This window comes from Dasypus novemcinctus, chromosome 21, assembly GCF_030445035.2.
Source record: "Dasypus novemcinctus isolate mDasNov1 chromosome 21, mDasNov1.1.hap2, whole genome shotgun sequence".
NCBI lineage: Eukaryota > Metazoa > Chordata > Mammalia > Cingulata > Dasypodidae > Dasypus > Dasypus novemcinctus.
Window position 1 is genome coordinate 33481894 of NC_080693.1, and position 22173 is coordinate 33504066.

The 22173-nt window shown below is 36.2% G+C and overlaps 1 protein-coding gene across 3 annotated transcripts in view; it reads right to left on the minus strand.

The window, feature by feature from the left end:
* Window positions 1-21872, minus strand: part of GOSR1 (golgi SNAP receptor complex member 1) — a 58072-nt gene extending 36200 nt beyond the window's left edge. The window contains exons 1-7 of one of the 3 annotated variants that reach the window (XM_071210451.1): window positions 21750-21872; window positions 19316-19436; window positions 14953-15040; window positions 14512-14619; window positions 11237-11328; window positions 7672-7746; window positions 4455-7222 (exon numbers count right to left, since the gene is read on the minus strand). In XM_071210451.1, coding sequence (XP_071066552.1) covers window positions 7117-7222; window positions 7672-7746; window positions 11237-11328; window positions 14512-14619; window positions 14953-15040; window positions 19316-19436; window positions 21750-21780 — 621 coding nt within the window. In that variant the 5' untranslated portion in view covers window positions 21781-21872 and the 3' untranslated portion in view covers window positions 4455-7116. Of the gene's footprint in view, window positions 1-4454; window positions 7223-7671; window positions 7747-11236; window positions 11329-14511; window positions 14620-14952; window positions 15041-19315; window positions 19437-21749 lie in introns of those variants that run through there. The other 2 variants (XM_004483806.5, XM_004483805.5) reach the window with 2 other exon arrangements.
* Between the last annotated feature and the right edge of the window lie 301 nt (window positions 21873-22173).

Sequence of the window (22173 nt, forward strand, 5' to 3'; positions counted from 1 at the left end):
GTCATAGCCCAAAAGTGAAAATAACCAAATGCCCATCAATATGTGACTGGGTAAAAAAAAATTGTGGCATATCACAGAATGGAAATTATTAAACTATAAAAAAGAACAAATTACTAATACAAAAATAACATGGCTGAATCTGAGAAACATTATGCTAAGTGAAAGAAGTATATACTATAAGTAATCATATATATGAAATTCTTGAAGAGGTAAAACTAACCTATAGTGACAGAAAAAAGTTAAGCAGTTGCCTGGTGCTGGAGGACAGGGATTGATCACAAAGGGCATAAAAAACTTTTTGGGGTAGTAAAAATGTTCTATATCGTGACTGGGGTTACATGAGTATATACATTTATAAAAACTTACTGAACTGTAAATTTAAAATGGGTACATTTTAATTATAATTGTATCTCAGTAAATACATATTATGGGGAAGAAAGGTTACTTCAGAATAACTCCACATGACCTTTCAGTTTCACCCCTCCATGGTTAACTAACTTCTCAATTCCAAAATGCAAAGAGGAAAGACTGTCTTTCACACAGAGATAGCATCCCCTGCCCAAGTTCAAATGGTTGGATATGGGGGAAATATCTTGCTTTCAGGGCCATGAGTAAGGCCTTAATCTGGGAGGATTTGGAAGTAGGCAATAAATGAATGAAATTTCTATTATCTCCATATTGATAATTTATTAGTGATGCAGATTTTTTTTTAAGTGAAAGGCATGCTCATAACATTTTAGTTTTACTTTTTCCCCCAATTTTTTCTTATCTTTAATTGGTGAACTTCACCTTGTCCTTCAAGACCCAAATCAAATGTTTGATTCCTATAAAGTCTTTTCAGAAGTTTTAGCAGAGTTAATCACTCCCTTTTATGTGATTTTATTGTGGTTTGCACAAGCCTCTCGGTATGTTAAAGCATTTATTACTTTGCACTACAATTATCTCTTAACATCTCTGTCTTCCCACCCAGCTGAACTTATTTAATTCAGGGCAGAGTGCCACTATGCTTTAGTCTCTTCTCTATATCCAATACCAAGTACAATGCTTTCCATGTTGCACGTGCTCATCAAAAGCATGTTAAAACTGATACAAAAAAATTACATGTGCATTCTGGTAAATGTAAAGAAATAGTTGGAATGCAATTAGAAATTTGAGAACCACTGCTTTTTTTTTTTTAATGGAGGTTTTGAATAAACAAACCATTCATAATACCAATGTACAGTACAATGTACAATGTACAGTAAATATACTGAATACAGGGTTGGCTGACACTCACCTATTCCTACATGCTATTTCAGCATGGAAGGGGCCATTGGGCTACAGTCTCTGTGACTCAGCTAGAGGTACATGATTCTCTGGCAACTGGCCTACTTTTCTATTCTAATGCCACTATGGGCAAGAATGGCTTAATGTAATTTGAGAATTGGTCTACTACCTGTCAGACACTGTACCAGGTAAACACTTTACACACATCATCTTTAATCTTTGCAACATTTTGCAAAGTAAGGATTATTTTCCCTACTTAAATGAGAATAGAGTGTCAGAAGGTTTAAGGTCCTTCCCTCAAAATACATAGTCCAAACAAGGATCTGAATCCGGGTCTGTCTGGCTTCAAAGCTTATACTCTATTATACTACATTACCAATTCAAGAAATAAATCCACTTAAGGTAGGAAAAATAAAAGCAGCAAATTAAGCAAAGAAAAACTGATGTTTTAAATAACCATAAGAACCAAGGAGTTTCTATTTATATGTTCTTATCAGATGAGATAAAATAAAACAACATTTTATTAACCAACAAATCCAAATGGTATTTTAAATATCCTAACTACTTTAAAACACTTTTTGATATGTCAAGGATTTTTAAGCTGATGTGTTTAAGATACCTAGTCTGCAATCCCAGTAGTAATTGTCACATGCCCACAAATCAAGAGTTAACAATCCTAGCCTTCAAGTATGGGCAAATTTCCTCAGCTTAACTCCTTACTGGCTCTATATAATTTCAGAATTCCTGCCTTTCTTGAACTCTGTCATTAATTTTATTGTTCTTGGCAATAAACATCAATTGCTTTCCCTGTAAATTTGTGAATGAAAAATTTTGATTTCTCTTTACTAGGTCTCAGCTAGTACCCTTGGAAAGAAGGAACTATTATGATGTGCCAAGGACAAATAACTGGGCTAAAATGATGGCAAATAAGTTTCATCTCGGGGACTAACTCTAATTTCTGCCTGGTACACTGTGTTTACGGAGACTGCTTCTAGAGACACTCAGGAAGGAAACAGAAAGAAAAGTAAAAAAAAAAAAAAGGTAAGTGAAGAACCAGTAAATTACAGTGTGACAGTAACCTAGGGTTTCAAGGAAGTAGAGCAGTCAAACAAAATGAAGAATGAAAAATGTCTATTAGATTTGGCATTGAGATCACTGATGTCACTAAAGACAACATGCTCAGTAGCATTGTGAAGGAATAAATTAACAGGCTAAGGAAGAAACAAGTACTGAACTAGAGATAGCAAGTATATTACAGTTAGACAGAACCAGCATACATGATGACTGAAGAGTAAAATCCTTGATACAACTGATGGGGATAGAGACAAGAGCCAGAAAGATGTACTGTTTTTCCCAGAAGAAACACTCCATCCTCTAAAAACTATAGTAAGGGAGTAAAGAAGGGTACCCCATAGGAAAATTCGTAAAGAGTTAAAAATCTCAATGAAGTAGGAGGTAAGGACCTCTATTCTGAGTGAGAGGAAGGACAGAGAGTCAAGAAGGGGAATAAAAAGACTGGTAAAGATCTTAAGGAGAATGAAAGAGAACTAAACAGATTCAAGTAAGCAAAAGGTATCAGGCAATGCTGAATACTAAGATAAGTCAAAAAAGAAAGCTTATCCATCACACAGGAAAAAAAAATTACTGTCTTTCATAAGATAAATTTACAAGCTAACAAAATTTATTTTTAGACAAAAAGAGTTAAGGGAAGCTGGTAAAAACAAGTCATTACAAATCTAGTTTTTGTTTTTTGTTTTTTTTTTTAAGCCTGGCATTCATTCATAAAATTGCTTTATTCTTTTTCAAGGTAAAAATATGTACTTTTGAAACAAGTTATTTTACGAAGTATCAAATAAAAACTTTAAACATCCTTCTAGCCATAAAAAGTCTGACCCTGCTGTGTAAAATCAAAGTATTAAAATGAGACCTATTTACCTAAGTTGCAGGTATTAAAAACTTTTATTCATGAAAGATCAAAACAAAAAGTACCCAAGGAGCAAATCTGGTTTACTACTTAAAAATGGGCTTGATGAAATACATAATCTCTATGTGTTGATCTTACTTTCAGGTAACATAACTATTGCTTCTTTATGCTTCTTTTGTTTGGCTGTTTAGTCTAATTTTTCTGTATTGAAAATGTACTAATGTAAAAAATAAATAAAACTACTGCCTGAGAATTTTTATAACTCTTCTTGACAATAATTTTTAAAGAACATAATACCAGTGTTCCTGAGGGCACTGGGTAATGCTTACATATACTGCTAAAGGGACTATAAACTAGAACTTCTTTAAAGGGAAATTCGGGGGAACTGAGAGGGCTGACAACTGCAGGTAGGAGAATCACATCCATCAACCATGTTGGGATCTAAGCCCCCTCTCAATTTAGAGGTGGAGTGGTCATCACCATCCCAGGGTCCACAGGATGGAAGGATAAAATATGGATTAGAGTGGACTTACTAATATTCTACTATAGAACTGCTGTGACTAGCAATGGAAGAAACTGTAGCATTGATGTGGAGAAAGTGGCCACGGTAATTGCTGAGGGTACGAAGAGGGAAGAAGAGATGTGATAAGGGGCATTTTCGGGACTTAAGAGTTGTCCTAAACGATATTGCAGGGACAGATGCTGGGCATTACATATACTGCCATAACCCATTGAATATACTGGGGGAGAGTATAAACTACAATGTAAACTATAATCCATGTGGTGCAGCAGTGCTCCAAAATGTATTCACCAAATGCAATGAATGTGCCACAATGATGAAAGAGGTTGTTGATGTATGAGGAGTGGGGTAGGGTGGGGTGTGGGGTATATGGGAACCTCTTATATTTTTTAATGTAACATTTTTTCTGTTCTATGTATCTTTTAAGAAAAGGCAATTAAATAAAATAAAATTTTTAAAGAAAAAATTATATAAACACACACACACACAAAAGGGAAATATGGCATTATTGTATCAAAAGTTTTAAAAATTGCAAGTGGATGTGGCTCAAGCAGTTGAGCACCTGTGTCCCACATGAGAGGCCCTGGGTTCAGTTCCTGGTGCCTCCTAAAAACAAAACAACAACAAAGCAAACAAGTGCAAAAACCAACTAAGGGGAGCTGATGTGGCTCAGTGGCTTCCTACATACAAGACCCCAGGTTCAAGCTCCAGCCCCAGTACCACAAACAAACAAACCCAACAAAAAAAGGAATATATTTTTTAATCCTGAGAATTTCAATTCTAGTAATTTCTCATAAGGAGGTAATTATGAATATATGCAAAGACTTCACTATTACGTGTAATAGTAAAAACTAGAAATAATCCAAAAGGTTAACATTGGGGAAATAGTTGAATTATGGTTCTTCTATATTATGGAATATATACACTATTAAAAGTTATGTTTTAGAAAACTATCAAATAACATGGGAAAAGGCTCCCAATCTAGACCAATGAAAAATGGCTACAAAACTTGTACTGAATGATTTAAATTTTCATTTCTGAATTATCCATAGCTTTTAAAATGAGGACAATAAAAAGCACTTAATAGCTTTTGTATTTTAAAAAGTTACTCTAACAAAATAATCTTGCCAATTCTTCCTTGAAGCACCTTGTAAATGAACAGAGACAACACTGAAAAAACAGAGAAGTTTTTCAATTTATTTTGTAACCATATTAGCTCATTATTAGCTCATTATTCTAAATCATTTTATTACCTAACAAGAATTCGTAATTTACCCACAAAGACTGATTTTTCATAGATGTACTTGGAAGCTCTGTGGTTGAGGGACGAAACGGGGTCCCTGTTTGGGACGAGCGGGGTCCCTGTTATGGGATGAGTGGGGTCCCGTTGTGGGACGAGAGGGGTCCCTGGCGTGGGGAAGAAAGCCTCGTACGGCCGCTGAGGCTTCCCTCAGGGGCTCCGAAGGCGTGGAGGGCGCACGACCCAGGAAGGAGTCGCGGAGACAGGCTGATGGCACAAGTCTGGTTTATTGCGGAAGGGGACACAGCTTTATAGGGTTAGGGACTGCGTGGAGGGATTTGATAGGTGCGGGCAGGTACTGCTTCTTGATAGGTGATTGTAAGCGGTTGCTAGGCAGAGGGCTGGCTGAGAGGTTTGGAATAGGGGAGGGGAAAGGGGGAGTGAGAGCTGGCCGGATGTTGGGCTAGGCGGGAGATAGAAAGGGGGAGGGCAGCGCCGGCCAGCCGCTAGCAGCAAAGGCCTAGTCAGGCGTGGTCACCTTATCTAGGCCCAGTGGGCAGAGGCGGTATCACCTCTTGCCGCACTGTTTGCTACTGTGGCAAGCCGGGCGCCCTTCCTCCCACATGTGGTCTAATTTTGAGACCAAAGACTAAGTCCTAGTTCTTAGCCTCAAAAAGTTCCTCTAATTCATCAGAAGCTCCCATGTTCCATTCAATTTCATCTCGCCTCAGTTTCTCTCTGCATTGAATTAGTACATACAAACTTTTTCACAAGAATGCTGAAAGGTATAGACAAACTTTGTGCCTTGATAAAATAAGAATAGACAGATATCTTTTGATTTCTAATTCCCTAACATGTTTATAACTCTAAACAAATTATTTAGGCTAGACTTGAATTGTTTCCTTTTTTCCTATAAAGTGAAACTTAAACTCCTAAAGAGTTTACTCTAAATATTTAAAATAAATGCAAAACTTTTTTTCAAAATTTCATGTAAAAGTTTATAAAAATATGTTCTAAAGAATAAAGCATATTAATAAACATACTCTGACAAACTCTTCATCATTAAATCTTCTAAAAGTAATAAAACTGTTACATTTCTAACTGTTTAATATTTTTTGAGGCAGGGTATCCCTTAAATTACTCTGCAACTTAAGAATGTATTAGTTTTGGATGCAATGCAAATTCTTTTCATGGCAGACTTTATCAAATACAAAAAGATCTACCACAGCTATGAACTAAATTAAACATACTCTCTAAGAGACTGCCCCCTTGTGCCAATCAATAATATTCAACAGATTAAGAACGAACACTACAAAATATTTCCAATGGAAGAATAAAAAGATCTTGGATCCCTGTTGAGTGCCTGCAACTACAAGCAAGAGAACTGCATCATCAACCATGTGGAATCTAAGCCCCCTCCTGATATAGAGGTGGCGTGGACATAACCATCCCAAGGTCCACAGGATGGAGGAAGAGAGTATGGACAAGAGCGGACTTACTGATATTGCACCATGGAACTATTGTGATTAGTAATGGAAGGAATTGTAGCATTGATGTGGAGAAAGTAGCCACAGTAGCTGCTGAGGGTAGGGAGAGAAAGAAGAGATATGATGTGGGGGCATTTTCAGGACTTTGAGTTGTCCTGGATAGTACTGCAGGGACAGATGCTGGACACTGTATGTCCTGCCATGGCCCACTGGGTGGACTGGGAGAGAGTGTAAACTACAATGTAAACCATTATCCATATGGTACAGTAGTGCTCCCAATGTATTCACCAAATGCAATGAATGTCCCACAGTGATGAAAGAGGTTGCTGATGTGGGAGGAGTGGGGTAAGGGAGGTGGGGGGTATATGGGGACTGCTTAATTTTAATGTAACATTTTAAAAAAATAGAGGGGAAAAAAAAAGATCTTGGGGTCTTTTTGTGTTCTGATTTCAACAACTTTTATTAAAGTGATGATCTTCAAAGAAAAATGAATAGCTATATAAAGTTCATATGGAAACAATTAATTTATGACATTCAATGGCAAATATCAACGTAATTCCCTAAGCACTGATTAGCAAGGACACTTACTAATCAAGCATTCAGAGGCAGAGTTTATAATGATAAGGAATCCTCTGGTCCTTAAGCTCCACAACAAAATATAGAGAAAATATTAAAGAAATCAGTACATTCTAGAGAAAAATAGATGAAGCAGGCATAGAGTATGGTAAGTTGTTTTAAAATGTATGTATAGTTCATCCAAATTTTTAAGCATTTTGTTCTGAATTCTGGAAAAATAAGAGATTTCCTTCAGATTTATGTATGGCTTATTGACATTTATTAAGTTTCTTGACATATATAAACAGTAACAGGCTATTCAAACATAGGATATTATTAGTATTATTACTTTTATGACTACTTATAACCTATAATAGTGAAAAACAGTACTACAGCAATAGACTTGCCAAAGGAAAATAATAAATTAAGGCAATAAAAACATTTTAAAGGTAACAAAAGATGTGAATACAGATTTTGGATACTCAATAGCATACCATCTTGAAGACCTAATTATGGTCAGAACACTTGCAATTCCATTTCTATGGAATTAGAAGAATTAAATGTATCAAACTGCTAAAATACATACTCTAATCAATGTCATATAAATGCTTGTAAAATAAGTAAATGAATTCATAAATATGGCAAACTACATATTACACATGCATTAAAAAATACCTACTTTCGAAGGTGGTCGTGTTCTTTCAAAAACAGTTCAGTTCTTCTATTGTTTACTCCAGAACCACTTTTATACGATCTAGGACAAAATAGAGAAAATTTAAGACATTTTTTGCAGATACTACAAAAAGAGATTAAGTGGCTGAACCTAGTGATATTCAAAGTGGACAAATCAAGCCTCTTCATAGTTTGAATGAACAATTAAAATATTTAAATGCTTTTTCTTTCCCTCTAAAAATTATGTCTATTCTAAATGGTAAATATGAATGCCTCTCCAGGTTAGGCCTAAGAGTCTCTTACGTTTCTTACCAAAATAACCTAACATTTTTAAACAAAAAAAAATCTTTTTCTTTGTTTATTGATTCCTACATCATTATTTTCTCCATGGGGAAGTAAAACTTTGAACTGCATAGTATACAGCACATGGAGTGGGGAAACTACTGAAGCAGAATATTTTCCTTCACAATAGTACATGTTGTCCATCAAGTCAAGCCTAAGGAGCACTGACATGAAGCTAAAGATTTGCCAATTTTGGTATATCTAATGATTTCCACCTTTAATGCACTTGGAAGTACATTAAAAATTGTGAAAAAATGTTTTTTTTTAATCACTACTATCAACATTTTCCTTTTTCTGTTTTCCATTTAATAATAAAGTATGAAGAACAAAATTTAAAATTAAAGCAACTGTGCATTTACTCCTGTAAGACAAAAGCAGGTCATGTTGCTAAAACTGAACTACTGGCTGAAAGGTAGTGCTACTGTGCAAAGCACAGAGGGAGAGAAAACACCAAGAAAAGCAGTGTGATATAATGAAGAACACAACGGATTTGGAAGACTGAAGACTTGGATTTAAATCCACACTTCATTTATTAGTCTGATAACTTTAAACAAACCTCTCATATTTAGTTTTGTAAAACGGGACTAATTTCTATTCATACCAAAAAATTATTATGAAGCCAAAAAAGATAATATAGGGAAAAGTACTGTGACAATTAGAAGAAACTATAAAAATTTAAGATATACCTCATCACATTAATCATATTCTGCATTACTAATTATACTATTATACTAATTTGAATATGTGCCTAACTCCCCTTTCGTATCTACATTATAAACAACTAGAGGGCCAAATTAGTCTTTTTTATTATTTTTATTTTTGTATTTTAACAAATCAACTTTATTGATACATATTAATAAAGCATACAATTTACCCAAAGTGTACAAACAATGGTATTTGGTATAATCACATAGTTGTGCATTCATCACCTCAATCATCATTACAGTATTTTCATCAAAGCGGTCATTTTATTTCTACTTTCATATTGTGACTGACATAATATCTTACTCATAGTCAGTACTCAGTAGTTTAATGAATTGATAAACATGTCTTTTTTTTAAAAAAATTATCATATCTCTCAGAAGTCAATGATTATAGTGGGCTATATTCAGTAAATCCCACAAAGTGTGGGAGGGCTAAGTGCCTATACATTAAGGAATATCTCCTACAATGATTCTCAATGCATTCCTGAAAATGTATATGATAACTGACTGTACAGAAATTAAATAAAATTTTACATGTATGAGAGGGCTTCCACTTCCAGAGAACTAAAAGTATTACAAAAATTCCTAATTATGGCACAAATATTCTGGGTTTTGTTTTTTGTTTTACCACTGTATATTATAAAAAGTATATATGATTAAACATTTAAAAAATAGATAAAACATTAAAGACAAACCATAAAAATTAATTTTCCAAAATAATTTCTGAAGGTAGAAACACAATTTTGATGGCTGCTTGATCTTGGGTTAGTATTTTATACAAATATTTTTAATGCAATCAGTGTTAACTTATTTGTTACAAAACTATCTTACTGTTTACAACAAAATGAAATATCTCTGGGAAATGCTTCTCAGAGTACATAACATATATATCAGTTTATGATTTGATAATGCACATCACTGTTTATGAGACATAAGTATCATAAACTTATCACAAATAAGCCAATGATAGCCACAATTAGATTGCCAAAATGTGGCATATCTTCAGTTTCCATTAGATGCTTATGGGACTTAAGTTCATCAGTCATATTCAGTTGGGAAAGTTTTTCAAAAATGTATATGAGATGGTAGAATATGTCACTAAAGTGAGGTGAAGGGATGGTAGAAAAGAAAAATTCTTTAAAATTACAGATTGAGGGAAACGGACTTGGCCCAGTGGTTAGGGCGTCCGTCTACCACATGGGAGGTCCGCGGTTCAAACCCCGGGCCTCCTTGACCCGTGTGGAGCTGGCCCATGCGCAGTGCTGATGCGGGCAAAGAGTGCTGCGCCCCGCAGGGGTGTCCCCCACGTAGGGGAGCCCCATGCGCAAGGAGGGCGCCCTGTAAGGAGAGCCGCCCAGCGTGAAAGAAAGTGCAGCCTGCCCAGGAATGGCGCCGCCCACACTTCCCGTGCTGCTGACGACAACAGAAGCGGATAAAGAAACAAGACGCAGCAAACAGACACAGAGAACAGACAACTGGGAGAGGAGGGGGAATTAAATAAATAAATAAATCTTAAAAAAAAAAAAATTACAGATTGAGATCAGTATTACAAAATTAGGAGTTCTTAAATAGCTCAATTACGGGTAAGAATTTGTATTCTATCTGGAAAACTTCTAAATTTCAGGGAATTAAAGGCTACATTGATAAATTCAAAGAGTAGCTTGTTGTGTAATATTAAATTACCTAGAGAGCTTGCTGGGGCAAATAAATTGTAAAAAAAATTTGTTCAAATTACTGAAGGATAAAGTTGGTATTATCCTGGTTAAAAGTTTATCTTGGTAAAATGGAATTATTCTATTAAAAGATAACAGATTAATAAAAAAATAAAATTGAAAAAAGGGAGCAGATGTAGCTCAAGTGGTTGAGTGCCCACTTCCCACATACAAGGTCCCAGGTTCAATCTCCAGTACCTTCTAAAAACAAACAAGAAACAAATGGAAAAATCAGCTCGGAAAAGCCAATGTAGCTCAATAGTTGAGCACCAGCTTCCTATATATGAGGTCCTGGGTTTAATCCCTAGCACCTAAAAAAAAGATACCTGATTACATAATGGTTGAGGCAGGAAGGATAGGTGGTAATCAGGAAAGAAAATATGGGGAGCTTCAGTTGTACATAATGTTACAATTCTATTTTTTGAGGAGGTACCAGGGATTGAACCCTGGTCCATGTACATGCAAAGAAGGCGCTCAACCACTGTGCTACACCTGCTCCCCAGAGCTATAATTCTTAAGGTGGGTAGTAGAGATCAGAGATGAAGAATTGAAGACAGCATCTGAGCTGGACTTTGAATTAACACAGGAAAGTCAAGGTTGGAAGAAGTTGATGATAAAACTAGGGCAAACAGTAAGAAGAACAGCAAGTTGATTTGGACTATATTATAGCAGTAATGTATACAGAACAGTGAAATGGGAATTAGGAACTGAAATCTAAATCATGTTTCTGCTACTCAATGTGCCATTAAAAATCAACATACTCTAAATCTAAATCTGAATAATATTCTATAAAATAATATAAAAGATAACTTACTCAATATCCTTTCGTACTGATCCCATGAGATTCTCCCTTTCCCGTATTGCCGTAAAGTTTGCTTTGGTTTTATGGAATTCATGTGTATAATCCTGAAATAAATCAACATCTAGTCTCACCATAAGCTAATAACATATTTCCATCTTACTGAACCAATTATTTACTCTCATCATATTGTACATTTTTGTCAAGAAAACTTCTATTTAAGAAATCAAACTGCCAAAAGACAAAAATAACTATAATTATTTCTGAAGAGGGATCGACTTCTTTCAAATGAAATTCAGTGACAGGGTAACAATCCCACTATCCTTCATATCTTCTAATACCTTGTCTTAGGAGGTAAGAGAATAAAGAAAAAAACAATTCTAAAGTAAAATAATCATAAATAGCCTGGGATAAAACTTGAGAGGCTCCTTCTACTCACTAGTGTACCCAATGGGGCTTATTTTCAAATCTGACCCTTTTGGAGTTCCCACAGAAATTTAATTCCTAAACTAATCAAAGAAAAACAGAACCAAGAAAATTGTAAAGAACAGAATTGTCTTTAAACATATCATTTATTTTTGTACTACTATATATTTTTTAAGATATTAAGGAATATTCATTACTTTTTTTCAATTCAGAAAAGTATATAAAGACGACAAAAACCACAATCCCATTCCCAGAATGTACCTGCAGTCAACAAGCTTTTGCTTAAAAAGAGAACAACACATGAACATAGTAAGAATATTCAAAGAGCACCAAAAGGAATAAAGGTAAAAAGCATCCTGTTCCATAGCTCATAAATATCATCCCTTTCTTGTGTTTTCTTTCAGGAAATATGCTTTGCATATGCAAGCTTGTCTATAATTTCCTTCATTTATGCCAAAGAAAGAATAATACACATTCTGCTGTATACCTTGCTTTTTGTAGTTTATAAAATATCAGGCAATCTTTCCATATCAGCAAAAAGAATCTAGAAAGACTGCCCCAATTTGTTTCTCCCAATAGTATATGAGTGGCCATTTTTCTATATTCTTGCTAATAAAGGGTTATAAATGTTTCCATTTTTGTTCATTTGACAGGTGAAAAATCATCTTATTTTGATTTGTATACTTTCAATTGGGATTGTGGCTGGCCATCTTTTTGTAGTTTTTGGCCATTCACTTACATTTTTCTATAAACAACATGTTCATATTCCTTGCCTATTTGTATATTAGGTTGCCTTTTAAAATTTCTTTTATCATTTCTCTGTATATTAAGCAAATTAGTCAGTTGTTAATAGTTCCCAGTATTGGGTCTTGCTTAGAAGATCTTTCCCACGCAAAAGTTATAAATTCACCCATGCTTTCTTTTGAACTATGGTTTCTTTTTCTACATATAATCTTTGATCCATTTGGAATTTATTTTGATGTGAGGATTTTTGAGGTAGAGGTTTTTTATTTTCTTCAAACAAAAAGCCAATTGTTCCAACACTACTTATTTTATGATCCCTCAATTCCCCACTGATTTAACTGCCACCCCTATCATCAACTACAATTTCCATTCATATTTGGGTCTACATCTGAATTCTGCTGTGTTCTATTGGTCTACATTTTGTCTAGAATCAAATTGTTTTGATCATTCTAGCTTCTCAGCAGCTTTTAATATCTGGTAGAGTTAAGTACCCTTCCTAATCATTTTCAGAGGTTTTTTTTTTGTTATTTTTGTATGTCTATGAGTCCAAATGAACTCTGAGGTCATTTTGCCAACTTTAAAAAATAAAACAAACGAACAAACAACAACTCTTTGTATTTCCTTTAGGATGGCATTTGAACTACAGATTGATTTAGGGAGAAATCTTCCCATCACAGAGAAGAAAATTCTTTCCTTTACTTAAATCTTCTTTTATTTCCTTCAGTAGAGTTTTACACATTTAGTCCTATATATTTCTTAATGAATTTATACCTTAAGATGTTAGTTTCTCCCATTATATTTTCTTTTTTGTTGTTTTGTTTGTATGTAGGTAATTGTTTATATGCAGGAAAACTACTTGCTTTTATTTAATAATTTTGTAACCCACCATCTTACTGAATTTAATTGTTTCTACAAGTTTTTCAGTTAATTTTCTTGGGTGTTTAAACATATAATCTGATCACTGGCAAATAATATAAATTTTGCCTCTTCCTTTCCAATATTCATATTTCTTTTTTTAATTGTCTAATGGCACCATCAAGAACTTCCAAATAATGTTAGATATCCACAGTGATCATAGGCATCCTTCTCTTGAAAATGCTTTCAGTTTTTTACCATTAAGCATGATGCTAGCTTTTAATCTGATATAGACATTTTTGCATTAGGTTAATAAGATATATTCCAGTTCTACAAGAGGTTTTAAAATTAGAAATGGATACTGAAAATTTTCAATATTAAAAATATCTGGCCTCCTATTTGTACTACTACATTTTAACAGCTCCCACCACCACGACCAATATACATTTTAAGAGTTTTAGTTTTTTTGGTACACTCAGTATTTCTTCAAACAGTATACTAAATACAGTAAATGACACCCCTTCCATCTTATCTTTAAAGCCTGAACAAAGTACACTCCACATTATTGCCTATGCCCACCTGCTGGCTATTTCACTCTTACAGCTAACTAGGTAGGTATTCCAGATTAGGAATATATTTACCTAGTGATGAATATTATTCACTTCCACCAGGCAAAAGCAAGAGCTATGACACATATTCTAAATTTTATAATACCAAGGGGGGGGGAAACGGACTTGGCCCAGTGGTTAGGGTGTCCGTCTACCACATGGGAGGTCCGTGGTTCAAACCCCGGGCCTCCTTGACCCGTGTGGAGCTGGCCCATGCACAGTGCTGATGCGCGCAAGGAGTGCCGTGCCATGCAGCGGTGTCCCCCCGCGTAGGGGAGCCCCACGCGCAAGGAGTGCACCCGTAAGGAGAGCTGCCCAGCGCGAAAGAAAGTGCAGCCTGCCCAGGAATGGTGCTGCCCACACTTCCCGTGCCGCTGACGACAACAGAAGCGGACAAAGAAACAAGATGCAGCAAACAGACACAGAGAACAGACAACCAGGGGAGGGGAGGGAATTAAATAAATTAATCTTAAAAAAAAAAAAAAAAATCAAGGGGGGAGAAAAAGTAAAACAAAACAAGACAAACACCTATAGCCAGGTATTTATCTTTATGAAAGAATTTTTCCTTTCGTTCTCTTAAACACATATACACAGATCCTATTCAGGGATATTTAAAATTCTTGTGATAATGTAAAAATCTCAAGACCAATATATTACCTGCAATATGTCTCTATGTCGTTGCAGTGTATGCATCAGTGCTGCATTCAAGGAGGGGACACCTGCACTGTTGGTATATTCTGCCATTTTATCATTTACTCCTGTAAGCTAAAACAATATCAAACAAAGAAAATGAAAAAAAATTTTTTTAAGAAAGCACTATAAATGGCTGAAAGCATATCATTTGCCTGCATGCTCTTTCTCCCAGAAGCAAAAAAACACAAGAAAACAGCAGGCAAGGGTTTAGCATTTCCTCCAAGTAATCCATAAAGACTAAAATAACATGCAAATTCAATTTATCAAAATTCACATGGTTTGGGGGGGCAGTCACCTTAATAAATGGATGTGTTCAATACACATGTCTGCATTAACATAATCTAGCACCATACCTAACAAGTACACAGTTATTAGCAAAATAGCCATTTAACAAAAAGCACTTACCCTTGCCAAAAGCTGTTCAATCTCAATTGCCATTGTTTCAAACATTCTGTCTTGGCTTGATCCATTTAAAAGAGGTGTTGTATCAGAACTAAAGAGAAGTTCAATTAAAGGGAATCCGTTACTTAAGTTTATTCCTTTAAAGCATACTTAAAATAATAAGGTAATTATTCTTGAAAAGATTAAGTAAAATGCCTGAGTCTCTTTCTTAAGTTATAATTTTTATAGAACTTTTTCTATGAAGATAACACATGTCCTATAATATTAAATTCAGTATGAAATACAATTGAATATAAGTTTTCCCAAGCTGTAACACACCTGATCTCAATAACTTAAAGAAATTCCAAATAATTGTTTACTGTTTCCCAAATGATAGAAAGTAATTTAAGCTATGGCAGTGCCCAATTAAATGTTGAATTAAAAAAAAAATTATGTGAAATAAAACTATAAAACTATGAAGTATGGCACATAGGAAGAGCCACAGGATGTGTTATGTTATGGAGTATGTGAAAAATGATTTTTTAAAAAGTTTTACCCCAAAGCAACTATGGCTCCTTACTCTTAAAATTAAGTTCTTTCTTCTTTCCTTGACTTTTACCAAGAATAACTAAAACGGATGCTTAAATGATCCAAAGATTAGATAATTAGATACTGAATAATCAGGAACTGGCTTCAGACTAATAGAATTAGCTATACTCAGCAGGAAAGTTTTTATATCTATACACAAATACTCTAAATATACACATATACTATACAATTGTCTGTTTTTTTTTTGCAAAAATGTGTTGCCCTGTCTTTGTTTTTTTAATCTATCTATCTATCTATCTATCTATCTATCTATCTATCTATCTATCTATCTATCTATCTATCTATCTATCTCCCTTTCCCCCCCTTGCCCCAGTTGTCTATTCTCTGTGTCTATTTGCTGTGTGTTCTTTTTTGTCCGCTTCTGTTGTTGTCAGTAGCACGGGAATCTGTATTTCTTTTTGTTGCGTCATCTTGTTGTGTTAGCTCTCCGTGTGTGCGGCGCCATTCCTGGGCAGGTTGCACTTTCTTTCGCGCTGGGCGGCTCTCCTTACGGGTGCACTCCTTATGCGTGGGGCTACCCTACGCGGGGGACACCCTTGCATGGCACAGCCCTCCTTGCGCGCATCAGCACTGCGCATGGGTCAGCTCCACACGGGTCAAGGAGGCCCGGGGTTTGAACCGCAGACCTCCCATGTGGTAGACTGACGCCCTAACCACTGGGCCAAGTCCGCTTCCCAGCCCTGTCTTTTAAGATCTGAATAGTTTAGTATTAGTTTGCAAATAATAGTTTTACAAGTGAAACTTATGTTTGACAGATTCAGATTCTAAAGCTATATATCCTGAAAGATTCTTTGCCTCTTCTGAAAAACCACTAAGCTTTGTTAGGTCCCCAAATGGTATTTATTATCACATGAGCCGCTCAAACGCAGATCTGTGTTATGTTGGACACAGCTAAATGACCAGGCAATGACTACGGTCTACAATCTTACTGAAGACTTTGTCCTGCCCTCTGATAGTACTTGGGTGTGACAGATGAGAACACGTTAAATCATCAGTTCAGGATCAAAAAGTACCTTAGCTACTACTATTTCCTTTCCCCACATACAATTCTATAACAATAATAAGCAGTGAATTAGCCAAAAAAAGATGAGGATTTTAATTTTTAGATCTTTAACTTGGTCTGAATTCTTCTTCTTGAAACATTTCAGTTTTTTTATCCTAATATGTATCAAATATTTTGTTTTTTATTACATGTCGAAGGTAACTCAAGGTACTTTGGTTACCTCCCACAGTCTGCCCAGTCAAAAATGCCAGGCAGATACACGAAAAAGAACAAACAATAGGGCAACAGAATGTAAGCTCCTCAAAGAGGGAAACTGCTTCTCTCTTATTCACAGCTATGTACCCAGCACCTAGACTACTGCCTGGCACATGGTAAATACTCATTAAATACTTGTTGAATGAATAAGTGAATTAATAAATGAGGTAGCAATCTCTACTATTGGCTAGTTTTATGTTCACCAGACAACCACAGGACAGTATATGGTGTCAGGGAAATGGCAAAAACTCACTTTCCAACAGTACTAGGATTCACTTAAAAGTAGTTCATTTTATAGGTATGTGATGATTCATAGCCCTTGAAGTTTTTACTTTCACAGAAAGTAAAAAAATGATTCCTGGAAGGAAAAATCTGGCCTTTACTCAGCGTGTTCATTATGACATGCTTCCAACCTGGGCAACAAACAAAACACTTTAGAATATACATTGGATCTGGATCCTCATGGCCTTAGGTCTTTTATTTTAAAAGATTAATAAACAAACTAATTCTAAAAAGTAAGTTTAATTTGTTGTAGAATGTCTTAGGGAATGTTTTCAAGATAGTTTTTCTTTTAAAGGAGGCAAGTATTAAGTTCTTAAAGTAAAGAAAACATAGAAAAAACATCATACAATATTATCTCTTAACAAATAAGTTTTTAAATTGTATACTCCTTGGCATAGCCAAATGGGAGACTTAAATGCAAGAAAAAGTTATTTCTAATTATAAAATAAGTATACTGAAAGAAAAATATATTCTTCATTCTCTATACTTGCTGTAATGACAAGTCCAACACAAAGAACTGTAATCAGATCTACATAACACACCAATTAACTTACTTTGAAGCCCTAGGAGCCAATATGTTGGCCCTGCTATCTTAACAACCAATGTGCTCTGACTGAAAAGGAGTAACATGTTGGTTATAGTGCCAAAATGGGCCTCTAGTGGGAATGTGCATAATATAGAGGGATTTAGGGTGTGGGCTCTGAAGATAGAAAGACCTAAGTTCAATTTCAAGCCCAGTTTTCATTATTATTAGCTGAAAAAATAACTCCCCTACCACCAAGCCTGGAAAGTGTACCTAAAACAAAGAGTAGATAAAACCTAACAACTCTGCTACCAACAATCCTAGTCCTAGGTATAAAAAATATTCTGTGTAAAATGTTCCAAAAGCAGCATTTATGTTAACCTCTTAAAACCATACCTGGCATATGATGAACACTCTGTGTCAGCTATTAATAATATATATATTATTTATTAGGAAAACATTAGAAACAATGTCAATCCACAGAATAAATAAATTGTGATAGTCATACAATGTAACACTATATGTGGCAAATGAATACACCAGAGGTAGATGTATTCATAGCTGAATTTCAAAAATACATTGAGCAAAAAAGCAAGTTGCAAAAGAGCTATACAGGGAAGCGGAGTTGGCCCAATGGATAGGGCGTCCGCCTACCATATGTGAGGTATGCGGTTCAAACCCCAGGCCTCCTTGACCCACGTGAAGCTGGCTGATACGCGCAAGGAGTGCCCTGTCACACAGGGTTGTCCCCCGCGTAGGGGAGCCCCACGCGCAAGGAGTGTGCCCCATAAGGAGAGCTGCCCAGTGCGAAAGGAAGTGCAGCCTGCCAAGAATGGCACTGCACACACAGAGAGCTGACACAGCAAGATGACACAACGAAAAGAAACAGATTCCTGGTGCCGCTGATAAGGATAGAAGCGGTCACAGAAGAACACACAGCGAATGGACACAGAGAACAGACAACTGGGGGTGGGGGGAAGGGGAGAGAAATAAATAAAAAATAAATCTTTAAATTGCAAATTATATGGTTCTTACAGAGAGGGAAGAAGGGGAATGCCACCAGGAAGTGGTATCCAGGGGTTTTAATTGAATCAGTAATGATTATTTCTTTAAATGGGGTATAGGTACATAGGGGTATATTATTCTTCATATATTTCTGAGTGTCCTAAATATTTCCTAATATTTTTTCTAATTTAGTGATTGGTCTAAAATGAACATAAGATTCAAAGATAAGAATATATTTTGCATATGTTCAAAATAGCACTATACTGATTTCTCAGAAAAAGAACCAAAATTAAAATGATTTTAATCATTTTAAATGGATAATTAATGGTGAGGATATACATTACCTTAGATTCGTTCTGAAATACCAGAATAGCAGTATGCATTCTTTGCATTTGGGTAGTTCCTCAGATCAGATCCATTTAGCAATTAGAAAATATACTAAACATAGATCAGATCCATTTAGCAATTAGAAAATATACTAAACATAATGTGAACAAATCTGCCCATACTTCCTTACACTGGCTGAACAAGAAACTTATTTCTGATACAAACTCACTCTTTTTTTTTTTTAAAGATTTCCCTCCCCCTCCCCCTCCCCTCCCCCTCCCCCTCACCAAAAGATCAAGTTACAGAGGTTAAATATTTTAGTTTATTTTTTAACGTTTTGAAAAAACATAGTTTAAGGCATAAGAGACAGAATACGGTAGTACCTATACCTGTCGCGTCTTCCATCTCGGGCACTGCTGTGACTGTAACTTGTACATAGTTTACTGAAGGAAACTAGTTTCAGGTCAAGTTCATTTTCCAGCTGTCGAGCCTGTTTCCTGAGATCTTTAACAAAATTATAAAAGCAATTAATTAGATACACAATGCCCATCAACAGACAAATAAACCACAAAACCATTCTACAGAAAACAAACTATGAAAATTATCATAAATTGCTCTACTTCCCTCCTTAAAGAGAAGGGATAAAAGGAGAAAACCAAGGACTCACCAAGGAAAACAAATTAGTCACTTATTTAAATTTCTGATCTACATGATAGGGCAGGGAGGGGAGTAGCAGTGGGAGAGGTAAAATTTCAGCTTTATTCCAAAGACAGCTGGACAACAAGATGCTGTTTTAACATACCTGCAACTCAGAAGAAAACAAAAAGAGAGTACAAATCACAAAGGAAATGAATGTGATTTATGGTTTGACTAACATTGTATCAGTTTACTAGCTAACTTTATGTAGAAAAAAGTCATCAGTTTTTGACAGGGATTTTGCTCTTTTTTTGTTTCAAAGCTTTATTAAGCTAATGGGATTCTTTTCTTAATAGTAGAATGATTTATTGATTGAACATAAAGAAAATACAAATTACCACAAAGATAAAAATATTGCTTTTCAATACACTTACCAAAAGAAATCTGGAGACTAAAACTAACAATAGACAATAGACATTATACTAATAATAAGGTCAAATATTAATATTATAATAATAGAAGCATGAGTTTTAAAGAAAGGAAGCAAAGAAGCAAGCAGAGAAACTGTTATATTAGTTTGTCATCAAAGTGGTTGAGTGAGAGAAGTCAGTCAGGAAACCCAAACCTATGTGATTACTCTCATTCACGGTGAAATGTAGGTTAAAATAAAAAGGGCTGAAATACAGGAAGGAATGGTGTAAGGATCTCATCTTTCAGGAATATGGAATACAAAACATTATTTTAATAAATTTATCATCAGCAACAAGAAATAGGAAGCAGAATAACAAAGTGGAGTGAATTTCTCAGAGAGCAAATCCCAGGTCAATCCTCAGCTCAGCCACTTACTTATGGGGTTCTGATACTTAAATTAATCTATGTGTCTCAGTTTTTTGTTTTTTAAACCAGTACCTTCAGGGTTTTTCTATGCATTTGTAATCATGGGATTAAGCACCTGGCATAGAGTAAGTTGTCAATAAGGAGCTTCTGTAATTATTACAACATGGTGCTTTGAAAAAAAACCACAGCCTGATGACCAGTATTAAAGATACCAGTAGCCACTTATACATAATTTAAAAATACTTTCTATCTAGTACACATTTCAAAAGGGCAGTGTTAAACTAATTATAACCATGTTTCTCCATAACATTAGCAGTTGTTTTCTTTAATAGAAAGCATCATACTTTGCAAATATGTCAGGCAAGTATGGGTGAACTTAGACTTAAATTTCTTAGGCAAAGCGGCTGACAGTTATTTAACAGTACTGCTTTTTGTGGTTCCCACAGTTTTCAGAGGCAGCAATGGGAAAAAGGTCGAAACGGGAAAGGGATTCAGATAGCAGTTTCTATGTTGTTGTAATGCAGAGAAAATTGAAAGAGAAAGGTGAGATTTCTTTAATTTTGGGTCCAGGAATGAGTTTTACATTAGTCTACTTTATCGGACCATATTGTCAGGAATTAAACATTTGTTAAATCACAAAATACGTTGGGGCGGTGTGGGGATACAATAAATGTAATAATTACAATTCACACTGGTACCTTCAACTTTTTATTTTTAACAAATCCGATCCTAGACCCAAGGGGTAAGGTAAAGCTTTATTTTCTCTGCCTTTAAACTCGAGTCGACACCCAATCCTCGAAGTCCCTGCCTGAAGCTGCCAAGAGGACCCAGTAGGAGACATTCCGAGCATAGAAATTCCGATAGACCGGACTGAGAAGTTGAAGTTCCCCTTCCTAACTCCTTCCTCTTTTTCTACTCAGTTTTCCAACAGTGACCTCAATTCCAAGGCACTGATTCCTCCAGTCTTCCGGGCTCTGGACCTTCAAGCTCAACACTCGATTCCTCTCACAGGTCGGACCCAAGCCCTTTCGTCCGAGTTCCGGCGCCCTTTCCACCCACTTCCCCTTCGTCCCCTTCCCCACCCCTCTTCGTCCCCGCTCTGCCCAATCTCTGCCCCAGGTACCGCTCACCTGCCGGGTCAGGGGCCGCTGCCTCTCAGGCCAGCCCCCCCGGCCCAGGCCGTTCGGTCTCCTCACCCCACGCCCCGGCTCCCAGCAGGCAAGCCCCGCCCCTCAACCCAACCGCTCCAGAGGCCTAGTTCTCTCTCTGCGGCCTCCCGCCGGATCCGTCCTCACTCGGTCTCTCTGTCCCTCGGCAGCACCCACCCGGAGGCCAAGCCCTCACCTTCCCAGTAGTTGCTGGTTCCTGCCGCCATCTTTGTTGTCTAACGTCAGTCGGGACAGGAGAGTAGACGCGCTGGGAGGCAGAGAGTCCTCCGCGTTTTCCTCTCACTGGGCCCCAGGGCCGATGGGATACGTGAACCTCCACCTACACAGCCACCTAGCGGTAAATTCATATTTTACAGCTTTGAGTAGCGAAGCTAAAACTTTCAGTTCTAACCGCTGACACTCCCTGGACGTGTTTTTCTGGCTCACATCCACTCTCTGCGCCCTAAACCTTCATCGCCGCCCTCAACCGGCTTATCTCCTTTCTCAGCAGATTTGTTACTTGACTGAAAAGAGAGTAAACCTCAGACGCAACTCCTTCATCTTCCTTCCCCTTCTCCCAAAATGTTTATCTTCAGCCAACCTCTTCTCCCTTTCTCAGA